This window comes from Chelonia mydas, chromosome 11 (assembly GCF_015237465.2).
Source record: "Chelonia mydas isolate rCheMyd1 chromosome 11, rCheMyd1.pri.v2, whole genome shotgun sequence".
NCBI lineage: Eukaryota > Metazoa > Chordata > Testudines > Cheloniidae > Chelonia > Chelonia mydas.
The window spans coordinates 70,956,990-70,983,997 of record NC_051251.2 but is presented as its reverse complement, the minus strand read 5'-3'; the positions used below and the strand labels follow the sequence as shown (position 1 = coordinate 70,983,997).

Here is a 27,008-nt window from a genome sequence, read left to right as displayed (position 1 = left end):
GGGTACAAGGACTATAATGTTTACTCCACCTCTTAGGAGATAGTAGCAGACAGTGTCACTGCTGCTCTGTGGAATATTCTGGGACACTAGACCCCCTTCCTTATTTTGTGTGTGGAAAGAATAGCCTAGAGGGCAGAAATTGTTTTTTATTGTGTTTTAAATTGAACAAGAATTAGGAACGAGCACAACAGAAAGTGATGAGTGTCGCCGGCGAGTGAGCCACCCAACACATGGAGACGATATAATGATCCTTTAATAGCACCATTATGAGATGATACACCGCACATTGGAGACAGTTATGCTAGGTGCATGAGACAGCTCTCCAAATGACCCTCAATATACAGCAATGCAATAGAATGCCCATTTCCACACATTTGTGTGCATACTTCAATGGACATTTGCCATTAAATGGAAAGTGGTCGGGGGAGGGGGTGTTGGGAGTCAATATGTTACATAATGGCTTTTGCTGATGAAATAAAGTTAATTGCTGTCAAGTTCCTCCTTCATGTGCTGGTTCTTTGGCTTCTGGTCCTGTTGGACCTTCAATTTACTTTAAAAAAAAAGAAAAGAAAACAAATCATAGTTAAAGCATTCAGTGTCTCATCCTTAACAAAACCTAATCAGACACAGCTTAAGGAAGGAAACCGTGTATAAACCTGTATTCATACCAGCTACTAATTATTTTCTTTAGCACCAATATCAGTTCACACCCTGCATTGCCATCTCATATTTCTGGTGTTCAGTAAAGAGGGTCCATAATATTCCATGGCAATTGCTCACAAAGGTATGTTGAAATGTCATTCCTACAAGGTCACTCTCCCCAACAGAAGTTGGTCCAATAAAAGATACCACCTCACTCACCTTGTCTCTCTCATATGCCTACAAAGTAGTCCCTCAGACTTTTGCAAATAGTAAGACCATATAACTGGCTCTGTGGATGAGGGGAAAGCGGTGGACGTGTTGTTCCTTGACTTTAGCAAAGCTTTTGATATGGTCTCCCACAGTATTCTTGCCAGCAAGTTAAAGAAGTATGGGCTGGATGAATGCACTATAAGGTGGATAGAAAGTTGGCTAGATTGTCGGGCTCAACAGGTAGTGATCAATGGCTCGATGTCTAGTTGGCAGCCGGTGTCAAGTGGAGTACCCCAAGGGTCGGTCTTCGGGCCAGTTTTGTTCAATATCTTCATAAATGATCTGGAGGATGGTGTGGATTGCATCCTCAGCAAGTTTGCAGATGACACTAAACTGGGAGGAGAGGTAGATACGCTGGAGGGTAGGGATAGGATACAGAGGGACCTAGACAAATTAGAGGATTGGGCCCAAAGAAATCGGATGAGGTTCAACAAGGACAAATGCAGAGTCCTGCACTTAGGACGGAAGAATCCCATGCACCGCTACAGAGTAGGCAGCAGTTCTGCAGAAAAGGACCTAGGGGTTACAATGGACGAGAAGCTGGATATGAGTCAACAGTGTGCCCTTGTTGCCAAGAAGGCCAATGGCATTTTGGGATGTATATGTAGGGGCATTGCCAGCAGATCGAGGGACGTGATCGTTCCCCTCTATTCGACATTGGTGAGGCCTCATCTGGAGTACAGTATCCAGTTTTGGGCCCCACACTACAAGAAGGATGTGGAAAAATTGGAGAGAGTCCAGCGGAGGGCAACAAAAAAGATTAGGGGACTGGAACACATGACTTATGAGGAGAGGCTGAGGGAACTGGGATTGTTTAGTCTGCGGAAGAGAAGAATGAGGGGGGATTTGATAGCTGCTTTCAACTACCTGAAAGGGGGTTCCAAAGAGGATGGATCTAGACTGTTCTCAGTGGTAGCTGATGACAGAACAAGGAGTAATGGTCTCAAGTTGCAGTGGGGGAGGTTTAGGTTGGATATTAGGAAAAACTTTTTCACTAGGAGGGTGGTGAAACACTGGAATGTGTTACCTAGGGAGGTGGTGGAATCTCCTTCCTTAGAAGTTTTTAAGGTCAGGCTTGACAAAGCCCTGGCTGGGATGATTTAGTTGGGGATTGGTCCTGCTTTGAGCAGGGGTTGGACTAGATGACCTCCTGAGGTCCCTTCCAACCCTGATATTCTATGATTCTATGTTTGGCTAACCCAGACAAAACTGAAGAGATCACAGTACAAAATGTACAAAGTGACCTAAAACAGCTTTAGAGAACTAAAATTAGCAGTACAATGGACAGTCTAAAACAGAAGTGGGCAAACTACAGTCCGCAGGCCACAACCGGCCCGTGGGACCATTCTGCCCAGCCCTTGAGCTCCTGGCCGGGGAGGCTAGCTCCCGGCCCCTCCTCTGCTGTCACCGCTACCCCGCAGTCATGCTGCTTTGTGGGCAGCGCAGCTGGCTGTGGCCGGGCAGTGGGGCTGCTAGTCCTGCTGCTCTGAGCTGCATGGTAAGGCGGCTGGGGGGGGTTGGATAAGGGGAAGTGGGGTTCTGGGGGGCAGTGAGGGGACAGGGAGCAGGAGCAGGTTGGATGGGGCAAAGGTTCTGGGGGGTGTGGTCAGGGGACGGGGAATGGAGGGGGGCAGGTTGGATAGGCGTGGGAGTCCCAGGGGGCCTGTCAGGGGGCAGGGGTGTGGATAGGAGTTGGGGCAGTCAGGGGACAGGGAGCAGGGTGGTTGGATGGGTTTTTCGGTTCGGGGGGGGGGGCAATCAGGGGATGGGGAAGAGGGGGGGTTGGGTAGGCGTGGGAGTCCCGGGGGGCCTGTCAGGGGCTGGGGTTTGGATAGGGGTTGGAGCAGTCAGGAGACAGGAAGCAGGGGCGGTTGGATATGGGGTGGGGTCCCGGGGGAGGGCAGTTAGGGGTGGGGGGTCCCGGAAGAGGGTGGTCGGGGGGGTTGGGAGTTCTGAGGGGGGCAGTCAGGGGGCAGGAAGTGGGAGGGGGCCGATAGGGGGTGGGGGCCAGGCTGTTTGGGGAGGCACAGCCTTCCCTACCCAGCCCTCCATAGAGTTTCATAACCTTGATGTGGCCCTCGGGCCAAAAAGTTTGCCCACCCCCGGTCTAAAAGGAGGAGCCATTGCTCGTCATGACATAGTGCCAGGTTTTATGGGAAATGCAGTTAAATCAAAGGTTCCCATGAGCACTGTACTCTTGGGTTACATGTGTTTCTGGAAGAACACATGAGCATGTCTCCAGCATGCTCCGCCAGATTTTTATGGGGTAATCGTAACCAGAAATCTCATTTCTAAGCATTTCCCTGCACACTAACATTCTATAAATTAATGAAAACAGCTGAGGCACAGACTTCTCCCAGGAAGAAAAGCCTAGATAGCTGCAGTAAGCTACCCGCTAACAGCCACTCGCTGGCTTGTGTGAACAAGTTTGTGGCCTCAGCTCAGTTCCTCACTAACAGGTGTCCAGGTCAGAGAACTAGCACTGTAAGCAGCACTCAGTCTCAGAGGGATGGCAGGATCATGGACAAAGAGCTATTCTCTGGGCTAGGCATGGAACCCGGTGTGTAAATCCCCACCTATGTGAGGAAGTGGACATCACCACTCCCTGGGCTATGTATCAGTTGTGGGGGTAAACGCAGACTTAACCTTTGGTGCTTATGAAAGAGGCCATCTTGACGCTGCAGGAGAAAGCTATAGGGCCTCCATCAGTCTGCCTTTGCCTGGGAATAAATCAACAACTTTGGATCAGGCCCCCCTAACTGCAGAGTCAAAAGGAGTCTTGCCATTGGCTTCAATAGGCTTTGAACCAAGTTTGGAGTCTCCTGGGAGCAGCAGCAATTCCTAGACATCACCAAGAGCAAATACCTATAGACACCGGGTCCAAGAGGGAAAGGCACACTCTGGAAAATCATAGTAGACAGTTTCCTTGACTGCTGAATGGCAGAGAAAGTGACAAGTCTTCAGAACAGCTGGAGTGGACTATTGTAGCCACTCTCCTATTTGTCAGGACACCTGGATTTGTTCTCCTGCAGAAAGCAGCCTGTGGCATTCTGGTTTATAAGCAGGGCGGGGGTATCAGATACAGAGTGCAGAGATAGCAAGAGCAGATTCTGCAGGGGAAGGGGCAACAGCTGCAGGGAACTAGGATCTTTGCCGCTGCCTGCCACCTTACCCAAGTTGCATAATGGTGAAATCAAGGGCTCTTGCTCTGGCTCTGTGCCAGGATGAACACTCACTCTGAGCTCATCAATTATGCAGCAGCTCCCAGCTTTCAGGGATTTTTTCTTTCCACCGAACAGAGATAAACCTCCTGCAGAGGATGAGGGGAGGTGGGGGGAAGTGAGTGACAACCCAGGGCTGGGCACTAAGTTCTGGAGAATGCAATGCTGTGCCTAAAGAGGTGGTCTCCTAATGAGTACACCAGGGATGATGTCTTTTCCTCCCACACCCTGGAAACATGATGCATCCTACATTGGGACTATCCTTTGCCTAGAAGGACCAGGGCAGCTCTCAGATCCTCCCTGTATTTTTCACCCAGGATTCCTATTAGGTACATACATATGACTAAGTCCAAGGTTAGCTAGGCTTTCATTGCTGGAAAATCCCACTATTCTATGCTGTCACACTCTTATCCATTCTGTTCGATCCCTCCTCAACTTCTCAATTGCCTTTTGTATTCAGAGTCTACTATAATGTGAGTCAGATGCCCAGCTCCATTGCAGTCAATCGCAATTTATCCCAGCTGAAGATCTAGCCTCATCTAAGACTATATTTCAAAACCCCCATTACTTTGCATTGGACCGGATCTGCTTTGAGGAGACACTGACCTGGTGTGATTAAGACAGATAAAACACATTAGTAACAGTGATGACCCACAGGTTACTTGAAGTAGAATCAGGGGCTTGTTGCTTTGTTTGTTTGACCTCAAACTTCAGGGAAATACACCCAACCCTGGACATGAGAGGGATTCAGAAAATAAACCTAGCTGCAGATTTCATAGCTGACTTCAGCAAAGAGAGATTTCCAGAGGCACAAAGGGGAAGCAGGTGCTCCACAGCCCTTTGTGGTTTTGACAATCTCCTCCTAGAACTTCCGATCCACACACCTGAACTTTGGAACATCCAAAGCCTAGCCATCAGCTGGGGGGTCTCTGGCCTATATTTACCATTGGCAGCTTAACGTTTTCAGTTCATCCTAAGAAAGAAAGCAGGTAAGATTTTAAGAGTCATATGTTCCTCTCCATTTGCTTTATTTTCCTTTAAAAGGATGTTTTCCTGCTTATTTGTTTTTAGGTGTGGTTGGTTTTATTGGGGGGGGGGCATGTACACTTTATACCTTAGGGAACACAAAATATTGGTGATATTACTGTTTTACCTGGATGACTTCTTGGGGGACTAAAGAACTGGTTTGGGAGACCTTGCACTCTTTAGATTAAAAGGAGAAGGGATGTGAATTTATTCAAAGAGAATCCCTCACCTCCCTCCCAAGTTTTATTAGAAGTTGGTTTAGAGAGATATTAAAAATGCACACAGATTTTTAGGCAGTCTGACAGACTCCATCCCCCTCTCAGTATCGCTTCTTACAGTCTCTTGACCCTTCTGAGGTCATTTCACTAGTTTGCCAGCAAAACCAAAGAAAACCCAGTATTTCTGATGCAAGATCTGAGCAAAAGAAGTTTTTAAATAAATATTATACATAAAATTAACACACACACACCCCCGCCATAGGTCTATAGATGAAAGAGTTACAGTCATCCTTGGTGCCACTCTACTGAGCTCATTGGAATGAATTCACAATCTAACCACAGCCAGTTGGATTTATTTTAATCTTTGTTTTAGAACATTGAGGGAAATCAAACCTTTTATTTACTCTTGATTTAGCTTTAGTTTTGTCATCTTGAGCCTCCTAATGGGAAAAAAGCCAGCTAGAAGAAAATAACTTGCATGCTGGAACAACACTGCAGCCTGACCATGGAAGTCGGAAGAAATTAGAAAGGTCAAAGATTACATAAAAAGGAAAAGCACTAATTAAAATGGTGTGTCAGCTTGCCATGACTTGTGACTAGCATAAAAGAGGACAGACTTAGGGAAAGCATTATTTTTTAAATAGCATGATGAAATAAAACAAGCCCTGATCTAGCAGAGTACTGGGTTTTCTCTTTTTAATTTTGACCTCTCGTTTGAAAGAAAAAGAACCTCTCCCCTATCATGTAATTTTAAACAAGAATCTGGCTCAGGATCGAACAGCTGCTTGGGGTTTGTCAGTGACTCACTGACATTAAACTTGGTCTAAAACTATCATTTTTCCAAACCAGAGAAGTTAGTTCAGTCTCCTCACATATGGTATGGTATCCTAGCTCTTTCTGCCCGGGCTGTCAGCAACGGTGCCAATCGTGCTGTGGTTACATGGTGAATAGGAACTGCACACAGGCCATCTCTTATCCTGTAGAAAGATTCTTCTGCTTAAAGAACTGCTTTCCTTTTCCTCAGCAGACTTTGAGAGTGTTTAAAATGCTAACCAGCTGTCTCCATGGTGTGCACATTAATCTCATTTAAAGTCACTTTCCTTTAGATTAACTTCTCTGTCGCATGATATGGTGGGTGACATAGCAGCAGCAATTAGAACGACTCCCACGCAGCCTCTCAGAAGTAGGTTAGCAAAGACAGTTTGTGCAATGCAAGACTTACTGAAGCCAATGAATTGCTTGTGCACTCACTATTATTTGCATTAATTAGACTCTAAATAGGTTACCCTTGCAGCCAGACTGCAGGTGGAGGTGTAATGAACAGCTGCTGCAGTTACATTGCTTCTTTGTTCTCTTAGATACTGTAATACAGAGGTAATGGTTTGTATGACAGTAGGGCCCTGAGGCTCCATTGTGATAGTCAAAGAGACTGCTCCAGAGACCTTAGACTCTAAATAGACATGACAGACACAGGGGAAGTGGATGTGCCCAAGGTCACAGAGCACGTCTGTGGTGGAGCTGTGAACAGAGGAGAAGCCAACAGAGGGAGTTTGCCTGGGGTTGTGGGAGTTCCCATAGAGTTTTAGCCTTTCAGGCTTCTATTAGCAGTAAATACAACATCTGAAGAGGCTCTTAGAAGGAAGACAATATGGATAGTGAGTGATCAGCTGTTGTGACCTGCACAGGATGTGCCATGTTTGTCTTTCTCCCAGAGGATAGAAGCGACTTCATCTGTACAAAGTGCAAGTTGGTCTCCATATCAGAAGAGAAGGTTAAAGGACTAGAGACCCAAGTTTCAACCCTGCGTTGCATCAGAGAAAATGAAGATTTTCTGGATAGAAATCAGTGTTTGGTACTGCAGCACAGCATGCTGAAGAATCTGAGTGGGCAGTGCAGAATGGGAAGAAAACTGACAGCATGTGACCTCCAGAAGAAGAAAGAGGATAACCCATGTACCTCCAATGCAGATAGAGGTAAGAAAACATTTTCAGGCTCTCTGCACAGGTACTATGGCAGAGAATGATTTGGAAGAGTCATCTGAGGGACGGGATCAGAAGGAGACCCCATTGATCGGAAGGCATGGGATGCATTGTTCTAGGGATGGGGGTTCCACGACCACTACTCTCAAGAAGAGGAGATGGGTGGTGGTGGTCAGGAACTCCCTCCTAAGGGGGATGGAGTCATCCATCTGCTGTCCAGACCAGGAAACTCGAGAAGTGTGCTGCTTGCCTGGAGCTAGAATTCAGGATGTGACGGAGTGTCTGCCGAGACTGATCAAGCCCTCAGACCACTCCCCTTCCTACTTCTCCACGTGGGCACCAATGATACTGCCAAGAATGACCTTGAGCAGGTCACTGCAGACTACATGGCTCTGGGAAGAAGGATAAAGAAGTTTGAGGTGCATGTCATGTTCTCATCCGTCCTCCCTGTTGAAGGAAAAGGCCAGGTAGGACCATTGAATTGTGTAGGTAAATGTGTGGTTACGCAGATGGTGTCGGAGAGGGGGCTTTGGTTTCTTGGGCCATGGGATGTTGTTCCAGGAAGAAGGACTACTAGGAAGAGATGGGATCCACTTAATGAAGAGAGGGAAGAGCATTTTCGCAGGCAGGCTTGCTAACCTAGCGAGGAGGGCTTTAAACTAGGTTCACCGGGAGATGGAGGCCTAAGCCCTGAGGTAAGTGGGGAAGTGGGACACTGGGAGGAAACACAAGGAGGAGGGTGCAACAGGGAAGGCCTCCTGATACATACTGAGAAAGTAGGGCAATCGGCTAGTTATCTTAGGTACCTGTACATGAATGCAAGAAGCCTGGGAAACAACCAGGAAGAACTGGAAGTCCTGGCACAGTCAAGGAACTATGATGTGACTGGAATAACAGAGATTTGGTGGGGTATCTCATATGACTGAAGCACTGTCATGGATGGGTATAAACTGTTCAGGAAGGACAGGTGGGGGAGAAAAGGTGGAGGAGTTGCACTGTATGTAAGAGAGCGGTATGATTGCTCAGAGCACCAGTATGAAACTGGAGAAAAGCCTGTTGAGAATCTTTGCGTTAAGTTTAGAGGCGGGAGCAAGAAGGGTGATGTCATGGTGGGCGTCTGCTATAGACCACCAGACCAGGAGGATGAGGTAGATGAGGCGTTCTTTGGACAACTAACAGAAGTTTCCAGATCAGAGGCCCTTGTTCTCATGGGGAACTTCAAATCACCCTGACATCTGCTGGAAGAGCAATACAGCAGTGTACAGACAATCCAGGAAGTTTTTGGAGAGTGTTGGGGACAACTTCCTGGTCCAAGTGCTGGAGGAAGAACTAGGGGCCATGCTCCTCTTAACCTGCTGGTCACAAACAGGGAAGAATTGGTAGGGAAAGTAGAAGTGGGTGGGCAGGGTCCTGGGCAGCAGTGACCATGAGATGGTCGAGTTCAGGATCCTGACAAAAGGAAGAAAGGAGAGCAGCAGAATATGGACCCTGGACATCTGAAAAAGCAGACTTTGACTTCCTTCATGAACTGATGGGCAGGATCCCCTGAGAGGCTAATATGAGGGGGAAAGGAGTCCAGGAGAGCTGGCTGTATTTTAAAGAAACCTTATTGAGGATGCAGGAACAAACCATCCCAATGTGCAGAAAGAATAGCAAATATGGCAGGCGACCAGCTAGGCTTAACAGAGAAATCTTTGGGGAGCTTAAACACAAAAAGGAAGCTTACAAGAAGTGGAAACTTGGACAGATGACTAAGGAAGAGTATAAAAATATTGCTTGGACATGCACAGGTGTAATCAGGAAGGCCAAAGCACAATTGGAGTTGCAGCTAGCAAGGGATGTGAAGGGTAACAAGAAGGGTTTCTACGGGTATGTTAGCAACAAGAAAGTGGTCAGGGAAAGTGTGGGACCCTTACAGAATGAGGAAGGCAACCTAGTGACAGATGAAAGCTGAAGTACTCAATGCTTCTTTTGCCTCGGTCTTCACAGAGAAGGTCAGCTCCCAGACTGCTGCACTGGGCAGCACAGTATGGGAAGGAGGTGAGCAGCCCTCAGTGGTGAAAGAACAGATTAAGGACTATTTAGAAAAGCTGGACATATACAAGTCCATGGGGCCGAATGCAATGCATCCAAGGATGCTAAGGGATTTGGCTGATGTGTTTGCAGAGCCCATTGGCCATTATCTTTGAAAACTTGTGGCGATTGGGGGAGGTCCCAGATTGGAAAAGGGCAAATATAGTGTGAATCTTTAAAAAATGGAAGGAGAACCCAGGGAACTACAGACTGGTCAAACTCACCTCAGTCCCTGGAGAAATCACGGAGCAGGTCCTCAAGGAATCCATTTGGAAGCACTTGGAGGAGAGGAAGGGGATCAGGAACAGTCAACATGGATTCACCATGGGCAAGTCATGCCTGACCAACCTGATTGCCTTCTATGATGAGATAACTGGCTCTATGGATATGGGGAAAGGGTGGACATGGTATACCTAAACTTTAGCAAAGCTTGTGATACAGTCTCCCACAGTATTCTTGCCAGCAAGTTAAAGAAGTATGGATTGGATGAATGGACTATGAGGTGGATAGAAAGCTGGCTAGATCGTCGGGCTCAATGGGTAGTGATCAACGGCTCAATGTCTTGTTGGCAGCCGATATCAAGTGGAGTTCCCCAGGGGACAGTCCTGGGCCCAGTTTTGTTCAACATCTTCATTAATGATCTGGATGATGGGATGGATTGCATCTTCAGCAAGTTTGCGGATGACACTAAGCTGTGGGGAGAGGTGGATATGCTGGAGGGTAGGGATAGGGTCCAGAGTGACCTAGACACATTGGAGGGTTGGGCCAAAAGAAATCTGATGAGGTTCAACAAGGACAAGTGCAGAGACCTGCACTTAGGACAGAAGAATCCCATGCACAGCTACAGGCTGGGGATCAACGGGCTAAGCGACAGTTCTGCAGAAAAGAACCTGGGGATTACGGTGGATGAGAAGCTGGATATGAGTCAACAGTGTGCCCCTGTTGCCAAGAAGGCTAACGGCATAATGCACTGCATTAGGAGAAGCTCTGGCAGCAGATCGAGCAAAGTTATTATTCTCCTCTATTCGGCACTGGTGACGCCATATCTGAAGTACTGCATCCAGTTTTAGTCCCCCCACTACAGAAGGGATATGGACAAATTGGAGAGAGTGCAGCAGAGGGCAACAAAAATGATTAGGGAGCTGGGGCACATGACTTATTAGGAGAGGCTGAGGGAACTGGGCTTATTTAGTCTGCAGAAGAGAAGAGTGAGGGAGGATTTGATAGCAGCCTTCAACTACCTGAAGGGGGGTTCCAAAGAGGAGGGAGCAAGGCTGTTCTCAGTGGTGGCAGATGACAGAACAAGGAGCAATGGTCTCACGTTGCAGTGAGGGAGGTCTAGGTTGGATATTAGGAAACACTATTTCAGTAGGAGGGTGGTGAAGCACTGGAAGGGGTTCCCTAGGGAGGTGGTGGAATCTCCATCTGTAGAGGTTTTTAAGGCCCGGCTTGACAAAGCTCTGGCTGGGATGACTTCATTGGGTTTGGTCCTGCTTTGAACAGGGGATTGGACTAGATGACCTCCTGAGGTCCCTTCCAACCCTAATCTTCTATGATTCTATGGTTCCCATTCCAGTGCTCCAGCCACTAGACCACTCTTTTCCCCCACCACCCTGCAGCTCTAGATTAAGCTTTACATTAGTCATTATTCCTACAACAGTCTGAATGGCTGCCAAGTTGTACCTGTGTATGTATTTGAATCAAATATGGCTACACAGCAGGAACACTGTCAGGACTCACCAAGAGATTTATAACATTTCAAGATGTGCCCTCACATCAGACACCTCAACAAGGGCATGATCCAGAGCCAAAGTCAAATGGAAAGGCCCTAACTACACATGATGTGCTTTATTGCTGACAGAAATTTCCTCTGTATCAACCAGGACAGGTCGAGAAAAGTGGTAGAGATGAAAGAGTGTAGGCCTGTGAACACCAGAGTTCATTCTAGGCTACTGAATCAAGGATTTATTTGTGGGGATGGTTTTTGGGATGTGGAATGGGATTAAACCCATAAATATATCACAGTCTCCCCAAAAGCTATCTGATGGCAGTAACCTCCAGTCACTACCTGTCCATGGAGCTATCCAGTCCTGAATGCCTGCCAGGCTCACAGAATATGAGGGGGGACGAGAGAGCGGGGCGGTTAAAGAGACTGCCAAATTATTACATTTGGATGAGAGAGCAGATTGGATGGGCTACAAACTCCATCTTTTCATATAGTTTCTGTGCTTGCTGTGACACGTCAGTTTAGTGTTCATTAGTTATTAGTTCATTTCCACGCTGACTACACAGCACATCATACAAAAGTGTTCCCTTAATTTGGCCATTGCATTGTAGAACTGCAAGCATTTCCTTTTACCTGAGTAACACAGTGCTACTGCTCTTTCCATTCTTGCTTGTCTCATTGGCATTGCCACCAGTAAAGTCTGTACGACAAGCAACAGCAAGTCTCGGAGCCTGGGTCCACAGACTGGGGCTCACACTATAGTGCTAAAAACAGCTGCAGATGTTCAAGCTCAGGCAGGAGCTCAGACCCCAGAGAGGGCTTCAGAGCCTGAGCCCAATCATCTACACAGCTATGTTCAGTGCCATAGCACGAGCTCAAGTCTGTAGCCCCTGGCTCTGTGCCTCATTGCCGTGGGCTACTGCTTGTTGTGTAAACATACCCTAAATTCCCAGGACAGGCTGGCTTCCAGCACACTAGTAGCCAAGTCACAGTTTATGGATTCCTATATTCCCAGGAGGTCATTTATTCTAAGCAATCAGATTCCGAAGTCCCAGGACATACCTTGATAGAAGGCACATTCAAGAAAGTGTATTTACCTGAGTGGGGTTATTCCAATGCATAGGAGTTTGTGTTACTGGATTTGCGCTGAGCTTTATAGCTCTGGCGTCTTCTCCCTGCAGAGAAGGCCTCACGAGCAAGTTTAGCTTTTGGAAAAGAACATGAAATGTTAGTGGGTCCCTTCAGCATTCTCATGAACAGTTTGAGCAGGACATTCTCCCAAAGAATCGGAGTAAGGGTTAGGACAGTCAGGGTCCAACCCCATACTGAAAAAGCATATACTGACTTCTGATGAGGTGAACATCATGATGTACAGACTTGAGGTAAATACTGAATGAGGCCAAGAAGAAGTCGGGATTTCCTTTATGGGAAAATCATGATGTTCACCAACATGAGCCATCGGTCTATGCTGGGGTATATATGTTCTGAACATAGCCATGAGTATGCGTATATGTTCTGAACATAGCCATGAGTATGCGTAATCTCTCCATGGTGGCTGTGAATTGCTGGAGCATCACTGTATTTCCATTTTACACTGATGTTCCAAAAAGAGGATCAGCTCCCAGCTGCGGAGCTGGGATCCAAACTTTGAAGATGATGAGGAAGAACCGTTACCATCTCAAAAGGTCTCCATCAAGGAAATCTGGGACAAGCATCCCATTTTGTCATGGGGCTGCTTTGAGCCAAAGGGCTGTGTTCTGTTCAAGATTAAATCTTGTGCAACTAAAGAATTTCAGCCCTCTACTAAACATTCTCTCTTCTAAGGACTGACTTTACTGACACACGTATTTAAACATGGAGCTGGAATCTGGCCCTTTATACAGCACAACTATTCCCTGAACACAGAAGAGCAACAAAAGCCTGCTGTAAGCCACAGCCTGATCTGCCTCCTGCAGTCTAGAGCCCCATCTTCCTAAAAATAGAGGTCTCTGCAGCTGCATCCAAAGCCTTATGCAACAATGACAGCTGCTCTGTATGAACTTGTGTCAAGGTTCTTTCCCCACTCTGAACTCTAGGGTACAGATGTGGGGACCTGCGTGTTAAAGAACAGGGAAAGAGCCCACTTGGAGACGTCTTCCCCCAAAAATATCCCCCCAAGCCCTACACCCCCTTTCTTGGGGAAGGCTTGATAAAAATCCTCACCAATTTGCATAGGTGAACACCGACCCAAACCCTTGAATCTTAAGAACAATGAAAAAGCAATCAGGTTCTTAAAAGAAGAATTTTAATTAAAGAAAAAGTAAAAAGGATCACGTCTGTAAAATCAGGATGGTAAATACCTTACAGGGTAATCAGATTCAAAACATAGAGAATCCCTCTAGGCAAAACCTTAAGTTACAAAAAGACACAAAAACAGAAATATCCATTCCATTCAGCACAGTTATTTTACCAGCCATTTAACAAAAGGAAATCTAATGCATTTCTAGCTAGATTACTTACTAACTTAACAGAAGTTCTGAAGAGCATTCCCGACCTGGTCCCGGCAAAAGCATCACACACACAGACAGACCCTTTGTCTTCCCCCCCCGCCCCAGCTTTGAAAGTATCTTGTCTCCTCATTGGTCATTTTGGTCAGGTGCCAGGGAGGTTATCTTAGCTTCTTAACCCTTTACAGGTGAAAGGGTTTTGCCTCTGGCCAGGAGGGATTTTATAGTTCTGTATACAGAAAGGTGGTTACCCTTCCCTTTATATTTATGACAACTTGCATGGCTATGAAGGGTGGGGTGGGAGGTATGGAGTCCTTTCCTAATCCCCCATTATACACACTTTTGCAAGGAACAGCTAGAGTCCCTGCTTGAACCCTGAGCACAAAGGAAGAGTTTCCATGATGCCCAGAGCACTAATTAGATGTTCAAATGGAGCAGCGGGGATGTGCTAATGGCCCAGCCCTCTCTGCATAGGCTCGTGGACAAGCAGCAGAGCTGGGAGCACATGTCACTCTTGCCAGGTGCAGCTGTTGTTCCAATGCACCTAGAGGTTCTGCCTCAACATAGCCTCCACATGCAGCATGCCTCCAGCTGGGGTGCTGATTGCCTCCTGCACCAGCTCTAGCATTGGCAGGAAGAGCTACAGGATAGCTCTGTGGGCCATCCTGGGCCAGGTCAATGGTCCCTCCAGCCCAGTAGCCTGTCTCTGACAGTGGCCAGTGCCAGGTGCTTCAGAGGGAATGAACAGAACAGGACAATTATCAGCTGGATCTATCCCCTGTCGTCCAGTCCCAGCTTCTGGCAGTCTGAGGTTTAGGGACACCCAGAGCATGGGGTTGCTTCCCTGACTAGCTTGGATAATAGCCTTTGATGACCTATCCTCCATTAACTTATCTAATTCTATTTTGAACCCATTTATATTTTTGGCTTTCACAGGTTTGACTGTGTGTTGTGTGAAGAAGTATTTTCTTTTGTTTGTTTTATCCTGCTGCCTGTTAATGTCATTAGGTGACCCCTAGTTCTTGTGTTATGTGACCGGGTAAATAACACACCTCTCTTCACTTTCTCTACACCAGTCAAGACTTCATAGACCTCTATCATAACCCCCCTTAGTCATCTCTTTTCTAAGCTGAACGGTGCCAGTCTTTTTAATCTCTCCTCATATGGAGAGATCTATACACCATGCTATTAAACATTGGCCTAGCAGTGTTTTGGGCAAAGAGTAAATTCACCCAAAAAATGCTATTCATGAATTCAGCTCAAATTGGGCAAATAGTTTCAGCCCAAAACCAATTTTGAATAGGTTAAATCGACATTCTATTCCAGAATTGTCAAGCTGAATCAACATTCAAACTGTGTCATTCGACCTGAAGGAAGTTTTCAGTTGTTTTATTTTGTCAAGAAAACCCTGAAAAAAATTCAGCTTCAGTTTGAAAGCAAGCTTTCCTGCCCCACCCCGTTCAGCCACTGAACCAAAAAAAAAAAAAATCCATTCCTTGCTCAATTCCAGGGTAACGGAAGACCTGCCCAGGGGAAGCTTGGAAAAAGATTGTGCTGGTGGGCACAGGAAGAATGCAATTGTCACCACTGCTTGAGATTGCAGACTGCTCCTCTCATAAATATAAAGGGAAGGGTCACCACCTTTCTGTATACAGTGTTATAAAATCCCTCCTGGCCAGAGACAAAGTCCTTTCACCTGTAAAGGGTTCAGAAGCTAAGATAACCTTGCTGGCACCTGACCCAAAATGTCCCAAAGAGGAGACAAGTTACTTTCAAAGCTGGAGGGGGGGCAACAAAGGCTCTGTCTGTGTGTTGCTTTTGCCAGGACCAGAGCAGGAATGCAGGTCAGAACTCCTGTAAAGAGTTAGTAAGCAATCTAGTTAGATATGCATTAGATTCTGTTTTGTTTAAATGGCTGATAAAATAAGCTGTGCTGAATGGAATGTACATTCCTGGTTTTGTGTCTTTTTGTAACTTAAGGTTTTGCCTAGAGGAATTCTCTGTTTTGAATCTAATTACCCTGTAAGGTATTTACCATCCTGATTTTACAGAGGTGATTCTTTTACTTTTTCTTTAATTAATATTCTTCTTTTAAGAACCTGATTGCTTTTTCATTGTTCTTAAGATTCAAGGGTTTGGGTCTGTGTTCACCTATGCAAATTGGTGAGGATTTTTATCAAGCCTTCGCCAGGAAAGGGGGTGTAGTGCTTGGGGGGATATTTTGGAGGGGAGACGTTTCCAAGTGGGCACTTCCCCTGTTCTTTGTGTAACACTTTGGTGGTGGCAGCTTTTAACCTAAACTGGTAAGAATAAGCTTTGGGGGTCTTTCATGCAGGTCCCCACATCTGTACCCTCGAGTTCAGAGTGGGGAAGGAACCTTGACAGCTCCCCTCTCCACGCTCTCAGAATTACATGCCCTCCCATCCCTGTGAAAACTAGTGATAGTCTAGTCCTTCGCCTGGTTGCATCGCTATCATTCCACATTGGCCACTCCCTCAAGTTATGCTTCCCTGTCTCACCCTCACCTTGGATCAGTAAGTCAGAGTTTTTTTACCCCATTCCAATCAGAGCATTCACCCAAGCCTCACTACCTCAAGAGTATATCGAGAATTCAAAGCACCTACGCTTAGATTAGGGTTGCTATATGGTAGTTTAGAGGGTAAGAGAAACCATGATTTGGGGACTTCAATAGCTCAGACATAGGTGAGAGGTTTATTGCAGGAGAGGGTGGGTGAGATTCTGTGGCCTGCATTGTACAGGAGGTTAGACTAAATAATCATAATGGTCCCTTCTGACCTTAATATCTATGAATCTATGAAAATCTTGTCTGTTAGGCTGCCAACGATATGCACCAAAGCTCTGAGTGACAAAGAGTCAATCACCCAGATTACTTACCTTCATTGCGACTGTCACCCCTTCTATCTGGGGCCATCATTTCCATGAACATTATCTAAAAATAAAGAAATCTTTTAAAGGCATATATACCAAGCTGTCAGAGTAAGCCACAGTCAAAGGCAGCCTTTTGGATTTGCAATGATTTTATCTTGTTTAAAGTTACTCTGTTTGGGAAAAACATCACTGAACAAGCCTAAGGAAATATAAGTACCAGAAAGGGGACAGCCAGTCCAAGAGGAAACTGGCTTGCTAGCCCTGGCTGGCATGCAGGGAAATCACCTTTAAAATAGGACCCTGGAAATAGAGGCTCCCCTCCTCCCCAAATCAAGAGGAGCTTTTCAAAGGTATCCCCTTATTAATTAGAGCCTCTGAAACCAATGAGATTAGGGACTTTGGCTTGGAGCCTTTGGGGTTTTCTAGAAGCCTTTACAGTTTATACCAAAGTCACTCTGTCCCTGCCTGGCAGTAGCATCACATGGCCACGAGCCTGATCTTGCCCCCCTGAAGTCAATGGGAATTTTGTTGGAAGATGACTGGTCCCCAGGCCATTTATGGTAACAAACATATGACCATAGAAATTCTCCGTTCCAGCAAGCCAGCTTCTCTGATGCTGTGCAACACTTCCAATCAACCCCACCCGCAAGCAAGCAGGAATTCTCCCCTCTCGTGTTGCTGCAGAGACAAGTGCTTTGTGGTTCTAACTGAATTCACTGGTGCCAGGACTGGCCCTTCAGTCAATCCATGGCAAGGCTGTCTCAGCCTTGTTCGTCTAAGCTAGCTTTTGTACTGTGACAGGGAAGGGCAGGGTGGATGTGCCCCCTCATCCCACTCCCAACACCTATTCACAACATGCCGGGCTGGGAACTCCTGATCTAAACCATAACCTCCAAAGGCAGATTTACAGGGCACCTTTTGCAGAAAGAAACTTATTTCCTTTTTCTCTGACATCACTTCCCTTTGGCTTTTATGCTCCATAAATACTATAGCAACTGTTTCCTGACAGGAATAATGGCAGCAATCAGCAATTTTAAATGATGGTTAAAGAGTATTCACCAAAATGACTCTACTCCAAAAAGTGAGTATTTCCACTGAAACCCCACTGTAGGAGTCATGTTAGTCAGGAAACAGAATCAATGCTCCAAATATACCCACATAGCTTGAATTTTAAACACTCAAACTGCACTGCTTCCGTGCTACAGATCATGAATTCCTAGAATGTATTCTCTGAACGGTTTGGAATAGGGACTAAACACAAGAAAGTCACAAGCTATTCTGACAAATCAAAGATGCTGAAGTTTGAATCTTATTTGCTACAAGTTATTCATTGAGCTCTAGCATTTAACCAATGGCACAAGTTGTCCCCATACTCTGGCACTATAAGCTTTTGCCTGAAATGAAAACTTCATTTCTGAACATAATTATTGGGCACAACCTTAAACACCATGGCAATTAACAAGAAACAGAGTGGTGCAAAATGTTCAAACACCAAATGTAACAAAATCAGGTACAAAACCAGAAAAGCAAGTTGCAGAATGAGTTATACCCGGAAAGGGACATAAAAGATAATAAGGGCTTGTCTACACTTAAAGTGCTGCAGCAGCACAGCTAGGAAATCTCCTGTCAACCTAACTCTGTCTACACTGGGAATTAGATCGTTTTAACTGCATCACTACGGGGTGTGGATTTTTCACATCCTTGAGCCACGTAATTATACCAACTTAATATCCTCGTCTAGACCAGTCCTAAGAAAAGGTTCTATAAATACACAGGAACAAGAGAAAGACAAAGGAGAATGTAGGTCTGCTACTAAGTGGGCAAGGACAGCAAATAATAGAGGACATCAAGAGGCCTTTGGTGTTACATGCCTATTTTGCTTCAGTCTTCACTAAAAAGGATTAATTGTGACCAGATGCTTAACAATTAATATTAACAAGATGGAAGGAACACAAGCCAGAATAGGGAAAGAACAGGTTACAGAATATTTAGGTAAATTAGATGTTTTCCAGTCAGCAGGGCCTGACACAATTCACTGTAAGGTACTTCTGGAACTAGCTAATGCAATCAGAACCTTTAGTGATTATCTTTGTGAATTCACAAAGAATGGGTGAGATCCCAGAGAACTGGAGAGGAGCAAACATAGTACCGATCTTTAAAAGGGGGAATAAAGATGATCCAATCAGCCTGACTTTGATACCTGGAAGGTTACTTGAACAAAGATTAATTTAACAATCAATTTGTGAGCACCTAGGGGCTGATAGAGTACTAAGGAATAGCCATCATGAATTTGTCAAGAACAAATCATGCCAACCTAATTTCCTTTGGCCTAGTAGATGGCCAGGAAGTAGTAGACATGATATATCTTGATTTTAATAAGGCTTTTGACAAAGTCCCACATGACATTCTCATAAACAAGCAGGGATAGTGTGGCCTAGATGAAATTATTGCCAGGTGGGTGGCACAACTGGTTGAAGAACAGAACTTAAAGAGTAGTTATCTATGGTTCTCTGTCAAACTGGGAGGATGCCTCAAGTGGAGTCTCACAGAGGTCCATCCTAGGTCTAGTACTGTTCAATATTTTTATTAAAGACTAGGATAATGGAGTGGAGAGTATCTTATAAAATTTGTGGGGGACACCAACCTGTAAGGGGTTGTGAGCACATTGGAGGACAGGATTAGAATTCAAAATGACCTAGACAAATTGGAGAATTGATCTGAAATCAACAGGATGAAATTCAATAAAGACTAGTGGAAAGTACTACATTTAGGGGGGAAAAAAAATCAAATGTACAACTACAGAATGGGGAATGACTGGGTAGGTGGTTGTACTACTGAAAATGATCTGGGGGTTATAGTGGGTCACAAATTGCATATGAGTCAGTATGATGCAGTCGCAGAAAAAGCTAATTTTCTAGGGTGTATTAACAGGAGTGCTGTAAGACACAGGAGGTAACGGTGCTGCTCTACTCAGCACTGGTGAGGCCTCAGCTGGAGTGTTGTGTCCAGTTTTGGGCACCACAATTTAGAAAAGATGTGGAGAAAATGGAGAGAGTCCAAAAAACAACAAAAGTGATAAGAGGTTTGGAAAACCTGGCCTATGAGTAGGCTTGGCAGAGTTTGAAATTAAAAAAACTATGGATAATCTCAATGTTTATTTTTAAGCATTTTTTCTATTTTTATTTTTTAAAATTTTCACAGTTCCGGGAAATTATGGGGGAATCAGACAATACCTGGTTAAAGACAGTAGACAGATATAAGAAGTTAAAGCTTTGTAATAATTTAAACACAAATCGCCAATATCTCATGTCAAAATATACAACTAAGAAATTCTGAAGCAGCATTTTTCTTACTTTGCCTATCTGTACATTTTGATTATTATTGATGGAAATATTTTTTTGTTGGTTTGTGTGTAGCCAATGAAATTGACATTTACCAACAAAAATCGAATCCTTCCAAGTCTACCTATGAAGAAAGGTTAAAAAAACTGGTCATGTTTAGTACTGGGAAAGAGAGACGGGGGTGGAGAGTGGAGGACCTGAGAATAGCCTTCAAATATGCTAAGGGCTGTTATAAAGAAGATGGTGACCAACTGCTTTCTGTCTTCACTGAAGGTAGGACAAGATATAATGAGTTTAATCTGCAGCAAGGAAGATTTCGATTAGATTTTAGGAAAATTTTAGGGATGGACTAGATGACTTCTCAAGGTCCCTTCCACCCATACGTTTCAATGATTCTATGAGGCCATCCAGAACTCAGCTGCTTCCGTGCTTTGTTACAATCTGGAAATGCAGGAACATGTTTGTCCATCAGTGGGAAAACTGGCACCCAGGTGAACCTGGTTTCGCATCAAAGTCTTTCAAAGTGTGTATATTTGCATGGTTTTGAAACAGAGCCAGGTGGAGCTCAGCTATTTTGATCAACCTTTACTCAAATCCAGGAATCGAGTGAGGCGGATCAAAACCAAAGAAGAATGTGGAACAGTTCCCAAAGTGAAAGTGCTTTGGTTATAATATGAAGTGCTTGGACTAGTGATGACTTGATCACCAAAACAGAAGTGTAGGTGAATAAATTATATTTCTTTCTGACTATTAGAGCTGCATATCTGCATCTTTATGATCATGCAAACAAATACTATGCTGGACAATGTAGAATTAGTGTCAAAGTTTGCAACTCAAGTTCTACCAAGGTATCCATCAGGGAAGATCAAAGATCCCAGCTGATCTGGGGTGATGCCTGAGGCAAAATAGCCAAGTTCCAGACCAGGAGAGGGGAACAGAACACTGTTGGGAGAGGCAGTTCTTGTTCTTTGTTGGCGGTGTGCTGAAGGGCTGTTTCCCCCCCTAAAGCGATCACCACGTTTGTCTCAGTCATTCACTGTTTCAGTGGAACAATCTATGAAGTCAGGGTGTCTTCTGATATGCATGTGCAACTCCTATTCAGGTTAATGGAAGCCAAGCCTATGTGCACCAGAGGCAGAATTTTCCTTAAGACAAAGCTGCATGGCAAAAGCAAATTTTCTGCTTGCTTACCTCCTCGCTGCTTGAGGATTCTGAGCTGGACCCATCCTGGCTGCAGTAAACTGTCAAATTCTGTATCTGCTCTTCAGAGACCCGGACTGTACTTCTGCAGAAGGCCGTTTGCTGTAACAGATCAAAATAGAGTTCACCCATTCAGCTATGGAGGCTATGGCATAAGCCTACTGGCACTGCCCGGAGAACAAGTTTCAATCACAAGTCATCAGCCTTTTGATAGCCAGCTACCAAAAGCAGGGACCTGAGAGAGCACACTTTTCACAACCATGGATTAGCCTTTGGTTCTGGTCTTCCAGCAAAACTTATTTGTGGCAGTTCAGTGTAGTCACCAGTCTCTGGAATCTTTCCATTTTTGAACTGGGTTTGTATGGCTTTCGTGCTCCTGAAATACATCACCTCCACACCCTGGAGACTGTTGCCTTCTGCCCAACCGCAAATAGGGGCATAATGGATAGTGCTAAGGTGAGGTACCTCACACCTTGCTTCCCCAATGTTCCTCAGCCCTCTACAGAAGGAACCCCTCCAGGGTGGGGAGAACATTGGTCCCTTCTGATCCACCCAATAGTTTTGTCTTCTGAAGGCTGAAGTGTTTTGGTCTAATTCTGATTACTGGGCTGGGAGGTGTTTAGTGGCCTGTCATACAGGCAGTCAGACTCGATGCCCATCTCCATTTCAGAGGCCCTTTTCATCCCTTTGGCTCTCTGAGGTTGCAGACGGGGAGCCATACAGTGCTGAGCTGGTAGTAGCCCCATTTTTTTAAATTACTTCTTTAATCACCAGACTGGAGGCGGTAATGATTAAGTGGCAGTTTCATCCAAACTGAAGTACAACTAACAGCTATTTTAGGTGATGGAGTACTCCAGGGTTGCCCTTAGCTCCATCCTGGTGATATTTTGATACTGTACTTTCATACTTTTGCATGTTTATTAGGATTGCCTGTAAGCGACACAAAGCGGAGAAGACAGTTTGAAATTCCTATTCCCTCAGTTGGGGAACTTTCCTGTACTTCACCTGACCGAGCTGAGTAAGGACACAATTGCAGACATAGTAATATGTGCAATACACACAGGCATCAAATTCAGCCACTGGATAGGGACTCCCCTAAATGATAAAATCCACTGACTAGTTGCCAATGGACTTGGGTGTGGCCCTGTGATAGACTTCAGTTGGCCTGTTAACGAGTGTTGCCTGATAGAGGATTCAGGGAGTCCTTCAGACTGCTCTACTCTATGCCAGGGAACAGGCCAGCATATAGCACAGCTCAGGAGTGGGAGACTGTGTGCAGAGGTGGCTTTAAGCCACATTTCCTTCCGCTCCCATCCTGGGGCTAGCTGGCTGAGTGACGATCAGATAAGCATTAGTTTTTAATGAATCCTAAATATCCTCAAACAGCTTGGTTTTCATCCTGGTATGCTCATCCTGGTAGCAGACCAGCTACATGGGGGACTACCCTGGGAAGCAAAAAGGACTTCGACATCATGGTGGATAGTCAGCTGAACTTGAGCTCCCAGTGTGACAGCATGGCTGAAAGGGTTGATGTGATCCTTGGGATGTATAAACAGGGGAATCTCGAGTAGGAGTAGAGAGGTTAATAGTCTCTCTATATTTGGCACTGGTATGACTGCTACTGGAATTCTGTGTCCAGTTCTGTTGTCTCTAATTTCTCAGTATCCTTCTGGAATTGTTGAGGGTTCAGAAAAGAGCCACCAGAGTGAATAAAGGATTGGAAAACTCAAGGAGCTCAATCAGAAGGTTAAGGGTGACTTGGTGAGCATTGAAGTACCTACACAGGGCATGGACATTTGATAATAGAAGGCTCCTCAATCTAGCTGACAAAAGATACAACAACATCCAATGCCTGGAAGTTGAAACTACATCAATTCAGACAAGGAAAAAAAAGTGTCTCTTAAGCGTGAAGAGAATTAACCACTGGAACAATTTACCAAGGGTAATGCTGGGTTCTCCATCACTGGTCATTTTTAAATCAAGACTGGCTGCTTTTCTAAAAGACCTGCTGTAGTTCAAACAGAAATTAACTCAGGGAAGTTCTCTGGCCTGAGTTCTACCCACGAGGGGTCATTCTCGATGATCACAATGGTCCCTTCTGGCCTTGGAATTTATGAGTATGCTGGAGAGGAAGATGTAGGAGCAATTTTTCAGTCGGGTATTTTTTGCTGTGAAAAAAACATCTTAACTACACCTGTGTTGTTAAGTGAGGCAATATAAAATAATGAAGATGGGCTTGGACTGTTCCTTTCTAACATGGCATAGAATACACTTCTTTCTCCCACCCTGTGCATGTTGAGCAGGGAGGAGTCTACAGCAGCTTATGTATAGTGGCCAGTCCTCAAATGTCATTTACTTAATGCTTCAAGCCAGGTATTTGCTTAGCAAAGGGCTTGAATGATCAGCACAAAAGCTGACAGAATCCCAGGCCATGTTCAATAACACAGAGGGTGTTTTCCATGCTAGGAGACCCAGCACGCTTACCACATAGTGTCCCACTCTGAAGTCACACAAGGACGGGTCCTTCTCTGAATCTTTAGTGCAGGTGGTTTCTCGAACAATGAAGTCCAGCATTATACTGTAGTCATTGTTATCCAACAGGTCAACCTGTATAAGAAGGAAGGGCCAATAGCATGTGTGATTGCTGCTTGAGTTGCTTTTCTCTGTGTACAGTACACGGTACTACTGCCTCTTTGCCAAACTGTGACAGAAATCAGGGCCTTGGGAGTCAGTATCCCATCTGGAGCAGAATGTCAGGGACAGGGTAAGGGCATTTTCTTGTGGACATTTTGTAAATAAACTAGTTACACCACGTCTTATTTCCTTCAAGAGAGTTGGTAAAAGCTGCACACAACTCCTCCTGCAGAAGCCTCAGGCGCGATGGCCCCAAGCAGCACCTGCCATGAGTGACTCTCTAGGGTCTCTCGCCAGTGCAAATTGCTTAATTAAACAGTTCCCTTCCTGCCCCAGTCCTGGGGTTTTACACCTGGTGCTCCCCTGTAGCTCACAGATTTCCTCTGGGAGTATATGGGCTCTGAAAGAGTCCGAACATCAGCTCTCCTGTGTGGCTGCTTTGCCATCCAAAAGGAACCTCAGAGCTCTAAGGGCTAACACGTGAGACTGCTGCTTTAACTCACATGCTCTCCCTAATGAGACACACACACACACAAACACACACACACACACACATGTCATTAGCACCTTTCAACCCAACAGCAAGGCTACTGTTGAATCACAGCTCTGCCTTGTGTGCTGTAAACAGTACCAACAATGAGCTGTCAAGGCTAGAGAATCAGAGATCAGTTACAGTTAACCTGCATCCGACGAAGTGGGTATTCATCCACGAAAGCTTATGCTCCAATATGTCTCTTAGTCTATAAGGTGCCACCGGACTCTTTGCCGCTTTTACTGTATCTACTGTTAACTACCTTATTTATAAGGAATCTATTACACCAAAAAAACCCAAGGATGATTGCTTTAGAAAAAAAACTCCCTATTGAGCTAAAAGGAAATCTTTCCCGGGTTTTCTCTTTCAATCATTACCCCTGCAATTGCAACTTACCATTCACCCCATGGTTTATTCATGCCCGGCTAGGGTATAGGTCTGTCATCTCATTATTTTAGCTTATAAATGTCACAGAAGCTGTATAACAATCAATTTCTAAAGTGAGACCCTTAAAAAGAGTGTCTGTACAGTGCCTAGTACCATGGGGCCAAATCTGGTTGTTGCCTTTAGGCACTACTCACAATATAAGTGTTCAATAATACCAAACAATAATACTATTACCAGAAGAGGTGCTGAGTAGTACCATCCAGCAGGAAACATGATAACCTTTAAAGACTGGTAGGTACATTTGCAGTTATATGTATTAAGGACTTCTCTCCTCTTCCTCTCACTCTTATTGACTTTTCAGACCCAGTGAATCTCCCTTTCACTTTCAGCACCTTATTTTCCAACCTTGCTACCTGCAATATTTCCAAACTAGATTTATTCCAGCAGGATCATGGGACACTCATCATGCAGGAGTAGGTACATTCCAGTTCAAAGTTTAGAAACAGTGGGGCTTTGGGTTTGTCTGGGAATGCAAGCCTCTTAATTTTATATCAAAATGCAGTAGTTACAGCATATGTCACGGGGGCTAGAGGTATGACAGTCACATTTGGTTTTTTGCTTTTCAAAAAGTCCCTTGTGGAATAACAATTGAGCATAAGAAACTTGAGACTGTTAAAGCAATTTTCTAAGGAAGCTGTAGGCACTGAAGGCAGCGAGGACCAGCAACACATGACCAGTAGAATTGCTGCCATGATACTACATACAGATTGAATATGTTTAGACTGCATGAATGGTGAACGTAAGTGATAAGGACAAGTGCATCTACTAAATATTATAAACACTGGCCAAGAAATGTTCAACTGAGCCACATTACAACCCACCCAAAAATGGAAAGCACTTTTCTAGAGCTGATTGAAAATGCCAATTATTTTTCCATGGAAGATTATGAAAAAATTGTTTTTCCTTGATGTGTCCCTCAAACCCCCCCCCAAACCCACGTTTTTTAAGGCAAATGAAAAGCTGAAAACTGACAATATTTTGGTTTTCCAGAAAACATGATTTTAGTTTTTGAAAACCAAGAATTTTGACTGAATGACAAGAAAAAAATCATCTTTTTTTTTTTTGGAAGAAAATTAGCACATTCCAAACCAAAAGAAAATTGGTTACATTTCCTGGTTTTTCCCCACCACAAACATGTTTCAGTGACATTTTTTTGACTAGCTCCACACTCACCCCTCTAACGTAGCTCTTGACGACGCCAAACAGGGCTGGCCATTGTGATCTAGAATTCACTCTTCCAATGGAGGCACGCAGAGCTTCTTCCGTGATGGACAGTTCATAGTCATACACTGGCAACGCTGACACAAACATATCACAGGCCCATTAAAACAAGCATTGGTCATTCATCCAGTAAGAATGGATGCTCTTCCTATTTAGAGGAACTTACCAGAACAAGACCAAACACTCATCACAAGGGCAAAAATGAATAAGGTCTTCATGGGTTCTCTTCTGGAAAACCTAACTTTCCCCCTCTAAGCAGCAAAGTCTTCCCTTCAGCTTTCCAGCATATATTTCTCTGCCTTTATATAATGCAACCTTGATACTCCGCCTGACCTTCCTGTATCAGAGCTTAGCTACAAACATTGCACTTTAAACAGAAAGGATTGATCTAACAGCAAATATTTGTTAGGCTTTCTACTGCTTGTGGGAATTCTCCATCACAGGGATACTGCAATACTTCTCCACAGGTCTGTGACCAAATCAGAGAAGTCAGGGAGCATCAGAAATACAGCTCCTAACAAGCTCCACGTCCAGTTATAACGGTTTGCTTCTAGCCTTTGCTCTTCAGTTTAAAGCCACTGAATCAGACCTAATCCAGCCCCTTTGCACCACTCCAGAGACAAAGGGTCCACATTCTGGTCCCATTTGGGCAGCAGAGAATTCCCCTGGCATGGGGATTTTTTTGCCAATGTAAAGCTGGTCTGGCCAATTCTTAAGCCACCCCTGCACCTGGCCCAGGTGTAAGGGATGTGCTGCTGGTGGCAGGGGCATGACCAGGGCACTGCTGCACTCTGGCTATCATCAGCTGCAGACAGTCCTGCCAAGGACCACTGCCAGCTGGTGCAGACTAAAGAAGCCCCTATGCTGCTCTAACTTTTACCAAGTCTAGAACCAAGCTAAGCAAAGAAAATATGGCCCAAACCAGCTCCCTGATACCCTCGGATGCTGCAGTAAGCAGATCTCAGTTGCAGCAGAGTAATTATGGATATTTAGTCTACTTTTAAAGTTAGAAATCTTTGGTCAAGCTCTAAGAGTTTACAGGGTGGAATCAGAGACAACAGGAGTTGGACGCATGACAGCTCAGTTTACAAACGATTTAAAGC

General features: G+C 45.0%; 1 protein-coding gene across 2 annotated transcripts; it reads right to left on the bottom strand.

Annotated features, from left to right (window-relative positions):
* Positions 1 to 14: 14 nt before the first annotated feature.
* Positions 15 to 26,207, bottom strand: SPP2 (secreted phosphoprotein 2). Of its 2 annotated transcripts, XM_037912866.2 has the most exons (7): positions 26,072 to 26,207; positions 25,858 to 25,982; positions 23,556 to 23,678; positions 21,063 to 21,173; positions 16,537 to 16,591; positions 12,253 to 12,360; positions 15 to 550 (listed from the first exon to the last, which is right to left on the bottom strand). In XM_037912866.2, exons 1-6 carry the CDS (start codon positions 26,121 to 26,123, stop codon positions 12,263 to 12,265), a joined length of 564 nt encoding a protein of 187 aa, XP_037768794.1. In that variant the 5' UTR covers positions 26,124 to 26,207; the 3' UTR covers positions 15 to 550; positions 12,253 to 12,262. The 2 variants fall into 2 exon arrangements, with proteins under 2 accessions (XP_037768794.1, XP_043381114.1); XM_043525179.1 differs by lacking the exon at positions 12,253 to 12,360.
* Positions 26,208 to 27,008: the final 801 nt, after the last annotated feature.

Excerpts from the sequence above, each read along its gene's own strand:
- SPP2 (XM_037912866.2), bottom strand. The coding sequence starts at position 26,123 with ATGAAGACCTTATTCATTTTTGCCCTTGTGATGAGTGTTTGGTCTTGT. Across the intron at positions 16,592-21,062 it reads AATCCTCAAGCAGCGAGGAG|ATAATGTTCATGGAAATGAT; the intron begins GTAAGCAAGCAG and ends CTTTATTTTTAG. Across the intron at positions 12,361-16,536 it reads GGGTGACAGTCGCAATGAAG|CTAAACTTGCTCGTGAGGCC; the intron begins GTAAGTAATCTG and ends CTTTTCCAAAAG.